At 55.8% G+C, this 10853-nt stretch overlaps 1 protein-coding gene across 1 annotated transcript; it reads right to left on the reverse strand.

The window, feature by feature from the left end:
• Nucleotides 1–1153: 1153 nt before the first annotated feature.
• On the reverse strand, nt 1154–8287 carry CEACAM16 (CEA cell adhesion molecule 16, tectorial membrane component). Its single transcript, XM_067019654.1, has 5 exons — nt 7855–8287; nt 7247–7522; nt 6023–6301; nt 3621–3947; nt 1154–1378 (listed from the first exon to the last, which is right to left on the reverse strand). The coding sequence occupies exons 1-5, from the start codon at nt 8285–8287 to the stop codon at nt 1368–1370; spliced, it is 1326 nt and encodes a 441-aa protein (XP_066875755.1). The 3' UTR covers nt 1154–1367.
• Between the last annotated feature and the right edge of the window lie 2566 nt (nt 8288–10853).

The following is a 10853-nucleotide window of genomic DNA, read 5'->3' on the forward strand; positions in this document are numbered from 1 at the left end:
GGCAATTGATTCTGGTTGGTATTTTGCATTTTAATTGCCTCTGTAATCCAAGTATTATTTAAATTTAAGGATATTTTTCAAAAATGTGTAGAAATTTGGTGAGGGGGAGGACTATAGCTTTTAAATGCATATCTACTTTTATTGCATTGCTATTTTAAAAAATATATTGACCTACCATGTAAGTTCGCATATGAAGAAAGGACTCTGAGGCTAATAAAATGGTTTGGAAAACTCTAGTCTATCCTAAGTCCACACATTTTTACTGAAGGACAAATTGAGAGTCTAGTGAATCCATAGCAAATGCAGGATTCTAACCCAGGTTTTATAACCCTCATTCTGGGTGCCTTTCACCACTCACCATCTCAGCTCAACATGGCCATCCCCAGAAAGGATCTGTCTTGAAAGTTTCTGGGAAGTCTCTCTACCAGCCCTTTCCATCCTTGCCCAAATCTCTCTTTCTACCCCAAGCTTGGAGTCTGCTATTACCACTTCTGACTAACACCAAGAGTCTCCCCATAGTGGGTCATCTCGGCTGGGTTAGGCTTGCGGCTTACACCCTACTAGTGAGAGGAGTTAGAAGACACACTCCTTCTGGTTCCCACTCCCCTGCTCTCCACCCCTCAACCCCACCCCTTCCCCATTTGCATTCATTTATTCATAGGGGCTTTTTTGTGTGTTTAGAGGAGGAGGGAGATATTTTTAGGACTGTGCAAGTGATGTTTTAGATAGATGGGGTGGGGGTGGGGGAATCCCAGGACAATGGAGGACACAAAAGGGCATCTTTGGTTAAATGGATGAGGGCCAGAAGATGCTGGAACTCTTCTTGAGAAATTTGGTCATTCTTTGTCCTGTGCCCAAATCAGTCCCTGGGTTATGCAGTGAGGCGCAGTGTAGGAGAGGGCCGTGTTCAAACAGGGCAGCTGTTTGGTGCCACAGGAGGGGCACTCTTTGGGCCACTGGGAAGCAGGACCCTCAGATATAACCTGGGGAGATGTGGGAAGGGCCTAAGGCCCTGACATCAAGCAGTGGGGGCTTGGAGCCCTGTGCATGCATGCAGCCAGACTGAGAATAATCTTGGGATTATTCTCAGTCTTGGGATTATTCCCAGGAATGGCAGGGTTGGGAGTGGTGGAAGGAGAGGCTGACACAGGCGTGTGTTAACCAGGATGTTTATAGCCTCTGTGGCTCTCCGACAGCTCAGTGAAGGAGCAGGGCCCTGTTGGCTCTAACTCTAGGGTGGAAGCAGGAGAACCGTGAACCATGGTCCTGCATCCTTGCTGGAAGCAAGTGGTCCTCCACTCAGGGGGAGGAAACAAGGAAGGTGGCACGAAGAGCTGGTCTCTCCGGAGGTCTCCAGGGCCATGGTGCTACGCCAGAGCTGTGGAGGAGGATGGGGCACAGGGATGGAGGAGGCTGTCAGGGAGGTAGGGGACCAGGTCCCCAGCGCTCCCATTCCTTCGGCTCCCCGGCCCAACCCCGGCCTCCCAGCGGCCCCACCCGCCCCGTGCTCAGCCTGTGCCAGGTTCAGGTTCAGGAAGGTGGCGTTGGTCCTTGTGCGAGGAAGGGAGGTTGACTGTGAGAAGAGAGACAGAGTGAAAAGGAATTCCGAGGCTTCATCGGGGGTGGCCTGCTGTCATTGACCAGCCTTCTCCGCCCAATGCTGACCCAGAAAACTAGGGTTTGATGAGTGAATGGGTAAAGGAGGGTACTAGGGTGTCTGGCAGTGATTGGGTCCCTGATCCTGGAAGCTTCAAGTCTGAGGGAGGGCGGGTCACTGTCCTTAACTCAGGGACATGGTTTCTGAGACTGCCTGGTCTGATGGGGGAGGCAAGGCTCCAGGGACATGACTTCTGGGAGCTCCCAGTCTGATGGGGGAGACATTGTTCCTGACTTCTGGGAGCTCCCAGTCTGATGGGGAGACACGGCCCCCAACATCTGAGAGCTCCCAGTCTGATGGAGGAGACATTGTTCCTGACTTCTGGGAGCTCCCAGTCTGATGGGGAGACACGGCCCCCAACATCTGGGAGCTCCCAGTCTGATGGAGGAGACATTGTTCCTGACTTCTGGGAGCTCCCAGTCTGATGGGGAGACACGGCCCCCAACATCTGGGAGCTCCCAGTCTGATGGAGGAGACATTGTTCCTGACTTCTGGGAGCTCCCAGTCTGATGGGGAGACACGGCCCCCAACATCTGGGAGCTCCCAGTCTGATGGAGGAGACATTGTTCCTGACTTCTGGGAGCTCCCAGTCTGATGGGGAGACACGGCCCCCAACATCTGGGAGCTCCCAGTCTGATGGGGGAGACATTGTTCCTGACTTCTGGGAGCTCCCAGTCTGATGGGGAGACACGGCCCCCAACATCTGAGAGCTCCCAGTCTGATGGAGGAGACATTGTTCCTGACTTCTGGGAGCTCCCAGTCTGATGGGGAGACACGGCCCCCAACATCTGGGAGCTCCCAGTCTGATGGAGGAGACATTGTTCCTGACTTCTGGGAGCTCCCAGTCTGATGGGGAGACACGGCCCCCAACATCTGGGAGCTCCCAGTCTGATGGAGGAGACATTGTTCCTGACTTCTGGGAGCTCCCAGTCTGATGGGGAGACACGGCCCCCAACATCTGGGAGCTCCCAGTCTGATGGAGGAGACATTGTTCCTGACTTCTGGGAGCTCCCAGTCTGATGGGGAGACACGGCCCCCAACATCTGGGAGCTCCCAGTCTGATGGAGGAGACATTGTTCCTGACTTCTGGGAGCTCCCAGTCTGATGGGGAGACACGGCCCCCAACATCTGGGAGCTCCCAGTCTGATGGGGAGACATTGTTCCTGACTTCTGGGAGCTCCCAGTCTGATGGGGAGACACGGCCCCCAACATCTGGGAGCTCCCAGTCTGATGGAGGAGACATTGTTCCTGACTTCTGGGAGCTCCCAGTCTGATGGGGAGACACGGCCCCCAACATCTGGGAGCTCCCAGTCTGATGGGGGAGACATTGTTCCTGACTTCTGGGAGCTCCCATGCTGGTGGAAGAGACATTGTTCCTGAACACAGGGAATTTCCAGTCTGAAGAGGAAACACAATTACCACCACCTAGAAATCTCCATCCTGATGGAGGAGGTCGTCCCTATTTCAGTTTGAGAGATTAATTTACCTTCTGAGGGTAGAAATTCTGTTCTCACTCTTATTGCAAAGCCTGAAACATGGTCCCCATTGTCTAGGACGACAGTCTGAAGAGGAAGGCTTGATCCACCCTCTAGACCTCTAGTCTGATGGGAGAGGTAACCGACCATCCTTAACCTATTCCCCCAGTATGGTGGTAGAGGCAATATCTCCTGTGTTTTATGGTCCAGGAAAAAGGAGGCGTTACCCTCAGACTACACACTGTGTTTGGAAACCTTTGGTCTGGTGTGCCTCTTACAGAAGAGAGAAGGCATGGAAGCCCCGTTTAGTGTCCCCAGCCCGATGGAGGCAAAGCCAATCTATCCCTGGTCTAGGTCATCAGTTTGACGGAAGAGGCCAGAGCTCCATCTGGGGAGTCCCAAGTCAGATGGAGAAAGCGGAGCCCCTCTTCTGGGAGTCCTTGTCTGAAAAGAGGCCCCCCTCTCCCCGTCCCCTCCCGCACACTCACGGGCCACCTGCAGCTCCACTTCCAGCGTCTCAGTCTTGCCCTGCAGCGTGACGGTCTTGAGTGTGTAGCGGCCGGTGTCGGTGAGGTTCAGCTTCTGCACCAGCAGCGAGCAGTTGGCGAAGCCCACCTCCCGGCCTGTGTGCGCGGGGCCTGCGATCCAGTTCCCCGATGGCAGTTGGCTGAGCAGCCGATTGGGCTCGGAGGCAGGCCCGCGGTACCAGGCATAGACCAGCAGATCCTTGGGGTAGCCCTGTACGGTCAGGGTCACGTCCTGGCCCTCCATCGGCCTGCTCGGCACCGGCGTGATTGTCATGACGACCGCGGCCGCTGGGGAGAGAGCGAGGTGGGCTGGGTCAGCTGGGCCTGCGCGGGGCAGAGCGTCCCCCGCCCACCCCCGGCCAGCGCACAGATGCCTCCCCGAGCTGGCACTCCCCCTGCGGGTTGGCGGGAGGGAGACAGAGGAAGGAGGCGACTTGTGTGGTATGGAGGTGGATTTTGTGTCTCAGCAATGCCTGCCTGCCAGGGAGCTGTCTTCACCCATCAGATTGAGAAACCCCATCGGGGGCTGTCTGTTCCCCCATTGGACTAGGAATTTCCAGTCTTTGGGGGAATATCTCTCCCATTAAACTGGAAGACCCTAGAGGGTTGAGTCATGTCTCCTCCATCAGATTGGAAATTCTCAGAATATGGGGGCCGTGTCTCCCCCATCGGATAGTTGGGAGCTGTGTGCTCCAGGTGTTGTCTCTTCTGTCAGCGTAAGAGACCTCGGAATGTGGGGGCGATAGTTCCCCATCAGACTGAAAGCTTCCACAGGGTGGGAGGCCATGTCTCCTCCATCAGATTGGAAATTCCAGATTATTATCAGGCTGGGTCTTTCCAGTCTGGCTGGGGACCCCAGAGCTTGAATGGGGGCATGTCTATCCCATTAGACTGGAAATTCCTAGAAAGTGGGGGGCTTGTACTCCCCCATCAGATTGGGAGTACCCCAAAGGTGGGAACTGTGTCTCCCCCACCAGACTAGGAATTCTCAAAAACAAAACAAAAAAAAGCCATGTCTCTTCAAGACCATGTCTCCCCCATCAGAATACAGAATCTCCTCAAGTGTCTCCTGCGTCTCCCCCATCCGATTGGAAGCTCACTGAGAGTGGCTGTCATGTCTCCTTCGTCACTGCTAGAATGGACCATGAGGCATTGCCTCTTCTCCCTGGCTGGCAGCTCTTGAATAGGGAGGCTATGCTTCCCTGTTGCAAGGCCATCTCTGCAAAGGCAGAGACCATGTCTCCTCCATCAGATCAGAGTCTCCCACAGGTGGAGGAAGGGTGGCGTCTCCCTTTCCTCTGTCTCTCCCCTGGCACCTGCCACAGGGGGTGCTGACAGTTTAGGAGGCCGCTGGGGGCGCTCTACCCACTCCCTGCACATACCTGCACACCTTGGACACCCCCCATCTTGACCTGCACGGACAGGGCTCTGGACGGCGCCTGAGGTCATCTGGTCCACCCCCCTGTCTCCTGCCAAGACCAGCTGCTAAGGCCCCAGGAGGGTGGGGCAGGAGGTACACTTACCTCTGGGAATGCCATTTCTGCTTTGGGTGAAAGAGTATCCACCCTTTGGATGAGGCCCAGCCTGTTAGTAAGAGGGAGGTAGGAGGGAGGGAAGGACCGCTCCCACTGTCCCTGGGAGATGGTGGCCACTTGGGAAGGAACCAAGGCGGAATGAATGAGGCCCTAATGTTCAAAGCCACCATCCCCAGGGGATGAGAAAATGTCCCCTGAGGATCCTGATGGCTCTGAGAACACCAGCTGTGTCTGCACTACCCCCACCGCCAGGTTGCTTAAGGACAGAGACAAGGCAGCGCCTCTCTTGCTGTGTTTTTCCATTTGCCAACGACTGGCTGTGATTTTCCAGGCGTGTATGCATGTGCGCGTGTGCGCGCACGCGCACACCGGCATCTGGGCCAGATAACTGGGTTATCTCGTTGGATGCGCTGAGGTTCAGCTGTCTGTTTGGCAGGGAGTGGGTCCAGCCTGGAGCAGCTGTGACAGACTGAATTTAGAACATGGGCACCCATGTGAAGGGACATCCGAATGTTTTCCCACTCCGCGGCGGCACGGTTTGGGGACACGTGGCCCATTTCTCACTTTGCCAGCTCTCCAGGAAGAGAGCCTGATTTGTCAGTTGCTTTCTGGGTGACAAGGCACAGACTGCCTCTTTTTGTCCCCTGGATGAAGAGGGTCCGCCTGATATGCCACTTTGTCACTTGACCAACGAATGGGTTGAGAATCTCTCACTCTCCAGTCATCTCTTGGGCAAATGGTGGCCTAATGGCGGGTGGAACAGCCAGAGCTTGAGTCCAACTGGGCCTCCATGGAGAGGCGGGGCTGGTCAGGCTGGGGACGACTCACCAGAGAGTTTGACCACCACTGAGGCAGATCCAGAAAGCAGGGTCTTGGGGTTCTTAGCAATACACGTGTACGTGCCCTCCTGGGCTGCCGTCATGCTACTGATGTTGAGGTGGTCTTGGCCATTCTTTAAGGCCCGCCCGTTGAAGGCCCACATGTACTCAGGCTCCGGGCAGGACCGGGACACGCACCACAGCGTGAAAGATGTGTTGAAGTCGACTTTGATGGTGCAGCCCGTGCGGGTGATGGAATCCTGGAGGATGGCCACGCGTTCTGGGCCAACTGTGATGGGGTGGGAGGGAGAGAAACGGGGCAGTGGAGGGAGAGGGTGGTCGAGGTGGGCACCCCCCTGGCTTTCTTTCCACCAGGATGGGCCCCTGGGAATATCTGGAGGGAAAAAGAGCTCTGGCCTTTTCGAATCCCACATGGATCTCTAACTTGCTCTGAGATCTTGACAATCACCTTCCCTCTCAGGGGAATCTCAGTTTTCTCTTCTGTAAAAAGAGGGTGTTGGGCCAGACAACATTTCAAGATATTTTTGAAATCTATGGTTCCATTAAAAAAAAAAAAAAAAGTCTAAGTGGTTTCTGATAAGCCATTCTAAGAGTCTAGAATTCTAGGGTTCCAAGAGCAGACGTTTCTATGTTCTAGGATTCTAAGAGTCTAGAAATCTATGTTTCTAAGATTCTTGGGTTGGGTGGCTCTAAGGTTTTAGAAATAGATTCTAAGATTCTAAGAATCTCTGCTTCTAGAGTTTCTAGGATTCTCAGAGTCTAGAATCCAGTGCTTCTTAAATCCAGAATGCCCTGGCTGTAGGATTCTAGGTTCTAAGTTTTTCTACATTGCCGGCCCTCGTGTACCTGAGTGATTTCCTTTCTCTGGATGCCACACTGCATATCTGCTGCCCCTGGGAATGACTCCATGCTTTGGTTATGTTTTTAATTTTACTTCCCCTCCCATTCCACCACTCACGCCGTCCCCCCTCCCTTTCAAAACCAACCAGTCCTGGAGGTATTGATTCAAAGGGAAGGATTATTCAATTTCAAAGGTGGTCTTTTGTCCTTAGGAGATGGATCAAGGGCATTTTACAGGGAATCCCTGGTTCCTAACCCCAGCTGCTTACTGACTCACTGCATGCCCTCGGGCACTCTCTCCTGGCCTCAGTTTCCCCATCTATGGGGTTGGGGCACTGGGTATCTCTGCAGGGGCTGGGCCAGGAGGACTCACAGTACACGGTCAGGTTGACGGGCTCGCTGCGGCTGACACTGACCGGGTTCCAGACCTCACACTGGTAGGCTCCCGCCTCCTCCCTGCGGATGCCGTGCCGGGTCAGCACCCGGCCGTCAGGGGACAGGCCGAGGCGGACGGCGATGGGCAGGGTGTCGCCGTTGAAGAACCAGCGGACCTCGGCGGGGCTGGGGCTGCTGCATGTGAGGCGCAGGGTGTCCCGGCGCTCCACCAACGCCGTGCTGTTGGTCATGACCACAGGCTGGGCCAGGATCTCTGTGGGGCAACAGACAGAGGGGGAGGGGGCCGGGCACTGCCTGCTTCCAGGGCCTCCCCCTCCCCAGGCAGGGGGCATGGCTGGATCCCGGTGGTGCCCCTGAACCCCCAGCCAGAGGGGCAAAGAACAGGATGAGAGGCAGGTTTAATCCCAGAAGCCATCTGGGAGGAGGTGAGCATTTTAATGTTATTTTAGGTCAGTTTTTTTTTTTTTTTGATGCTTTTAATATTTTTTAGAGTTTTTTTTTTTTTTTTTTTATAAAAAAAAGAAAGATTGGGAAGGAGATGGGAAAGCCCAGCTGGGGAAGAGGGGGCTCTGGGGGGTGTCTCACCATAGACCTGCAAGTGTCCGTAGCCCACCTCCGTCTGAAATTGCCTGTTGAGAGTCTGTAGGATGTAGGTGCCCGAGTGCCCGGGCAGGGCGCCCTGGATGTCCAGGCCGCCGTCGGGGCGCACAGCCTCCCGCCCCGTGTGGGCCGGGCCAGGGGTCTCATCGCCTGTGCTTACGATGTAGCTGGCCACCAGGTAAGACAGACTGAGCGTGGGCCCCGCATACCAGTTGTAGGCAAGCAGCTCCCCTGAAAGCCCTTGGACAGCCAGTGTGACATTGTCGCCCTCGGCTGGCTGGGCAGGCTCGGGGGTGATAGCGATCTCGGCCCCCGCGCTCAGGAAAGCAGCTGAGGAAAAGGAGCCAGAAGGGGGGGATGAGGTGGACTTGATCGCTCCCCACGTTTGATGGAGGAGGAGACGTGGCTCCTGGCACATGTGCTCCTCCCACAAGTAACTGCTCAGTAACTGTCAGTCAGGTGTGGACTCTCAGTCCTGGGGAGGGGGCTGTGATCTGAGGATTGGATTCGCTGGGCTGTGCTAAGGATCTAGCCTGAGGCTTTGCGCATAGCAAGCTCCTAGCACGAGCGAGCGAGAGAGCTCAGCCTGCAGGGCCTTGGATACCACCCAGAGGGTCCCCCCCCCACCCCACCCGCTGTGAGAGTCACTAGGCCTCCACTTACGAGATCAGGCTGCCGCGTGCAGCCCCTGGGCCCTGCCCTGACTCCCCGTCCAGCGCCCTTCCTCTGCCTCTCCAGAGGCAGAAAGTAGGGCTGTGATTAATACACTCCACCCCTTCTGTTCTCAACCCAACAGATAAGCCCCAAACCTGACTAGCTGGTTGAGGCTGCCTGGGTTTGAATTGTGTGTGGCTGCCTGGATTGGGAAGCCGCGGCGGCGGGTTCTCACGTAAGAAGTGCTTACGTGCTTGGCTTGCTTTCTGGTACTTTCCGTGCTGATAAAGGCTGACTATGAGCAAGGCCTCTGGGTCTAGCACTCAGCCCTGCCGCTTTCTGGCTGTGTGACCCTGACCGGTGCCTTGACCTCTCTGAGCCTCAGGCTTCTGGTCTATGGAGTGGGGGGGGTCATGGGTGGGCCTTCTTCATAGGGTGGTTATGAATACGTGGAAAGCATTTAGAACAGCACCCAGTAAGCACCAGTAAATGCTGCTTGGAATGACCTTCAAATGACCCCAGGAGTTAGGCCCATTGCATAGATGAGGAAACTGAGGCCGAGAAGAGGAAGGCAAGTGCCCAAACCATAGCCTGAGGGAGGGCCAGAGCGGCTGGTTACAACTTGCTCTAGTTAAGGCTTCCAGAGCTCAGTAAGAGTTTGCCACATGCATGAAGGCATAGCAGTGGCTCCCTTGCCCTAGCTTACACCCCGCTCTTAGAAATCTCCAGAGTCCACCCTGAAAACCTCTCTGGGCGACGGTCCCCGGCCTGCCCCACACTGGTGACTCTTAGTGGAGCAAATTGTGCCTGTGCGAAGCAGAGCTGTCCTCCCGACGTGCTGGATTTCCGGCTGCCACCTTCCCTCCCCAGGCCAGGGGGCCCCTCCCTTCCCCGCGGCCGTGGGGGCTGAGGTTCTGGGGGCGCCCTTCTCGCTCACCACTGAGGAGGAGCCAGCTGCATCTGCTCAGCACCATCCTTCACCCCAAACCCAGCTCTTGGAGACAGCGGCGTTGGCGGCCCGATGCTCCGAGACCCTTCCTGGTTGGGGTTTGGCTCCGTCTGGCGCCAGACCTGGGAGGGTTCGGTGATTTGGAGCCGGGGGAGATCACCTGAATTTGGAGGGATCGAGTCACCGAGGATCTGGGGCCCCGTTTGGGTACCAGAGCAGGTGTGGCAGGCACGGGCCAGGGGCCACGACCTGGCCAGGCCTCCTGGGGCGCCGCCTAAACTTCTTTGTGCCGAGGTTCCAGGTTTGGTACCAGGAGAAGAACCAGGTCATCAGGGAGGAGGAAGGAGGGGCAGGGCAAGGTTTTAGGGCAGTTCTTACCCACGGCCCAGGCCCTGGTCTCCCTGGTGAACTTGGGGGGTCACCAAGGGATAAACCCCATCTGTCGTGACTGCCGTTTTCCCAGCCCCCAAAGCTGCGGGTGACTTTCAGGTGTCATCTCGGTGGCTGCCCTGTGATGAGGGCTCTCTCAGGACCCCCACTGACACATGGGGAGACTGAGGCACCAGGTAAGGGCTCTGACTTACCCAATGTCCTGCAGGCGGGGGAGGCCTGTGTGGCTCTGTTTCCAAAGCCACACAGAAGGGAAGGCTGGGGGCTGCACACTTCCTCTGGGGCTCTGCTTCTTGGCCTCCTGCGTGGGGCTGAGAAATCCACACTCTCTCTCTTCTCCCCCTGAGGCCTTGTTCTTTCTATACGTCAAATGGGTGTATGTGGAGACTCTGGGGCTAGAGAGCGTCCAGTTTTGACCCTGGCTCTGCGCTTACTGGAAGTGGGGCTGGGAGCGGCCCCTTTTCTGAGTCTCCATTGACTGCTCTGAAAAAGAGGGATGGTGTGGCCCCTACTTAGGGTTGCTGAGAGCAGATGCTCCATGTCAGGAATCAGCCAGCCCCCGGCAGAGTCGGGTCCCAAACGTGAGGTGTGGTTGACGTTACTGGACCTAGTTGCACTGTTCCCAGCTTCCGTGACCTCGGGCAAGTTATGGAGCCCACTGGACCTCAGTTTCCTCATCTGTAAAATGGGAGTCATGATGATACACTCTTCATGGACTGTTGTAAGAAATGAAATGAGGGAACTTGTGTGAAGTACTTACCACGATGCCTGGCACGGAGCAAGCCTCAAGAAATCACTCATTCACTTATCCCACAAATGTTTAGCGAGCATAGATTGTCTGCCAGGCAGGCACTGTCCTAGAGGCTGGTAGGTAAAATCCCTGCCCTCATGGGGCTGACATTTGCAGGGTAGACAAATAAACAAAGTCTATTTCACATTGGATGGAGATAAGTGCTTGGGGGAAAAATAAAGCCGGGAAGGGACTTCCCTG

This window comes from Kogia breviceps, chromosome 18 (assembly GCF_026419965.1).
Source record: "Kogia breviceps isolate mKogBre1 chromosome 18, mKogBre1 haplotype 1, whole genome shotgun sequence".
Lineage (NCBI taxonomy): Eukaryota > Metazoa > Chordata > Mammalia > Artiodactyla > Physeteridae > Kogia > Kogia breviceps.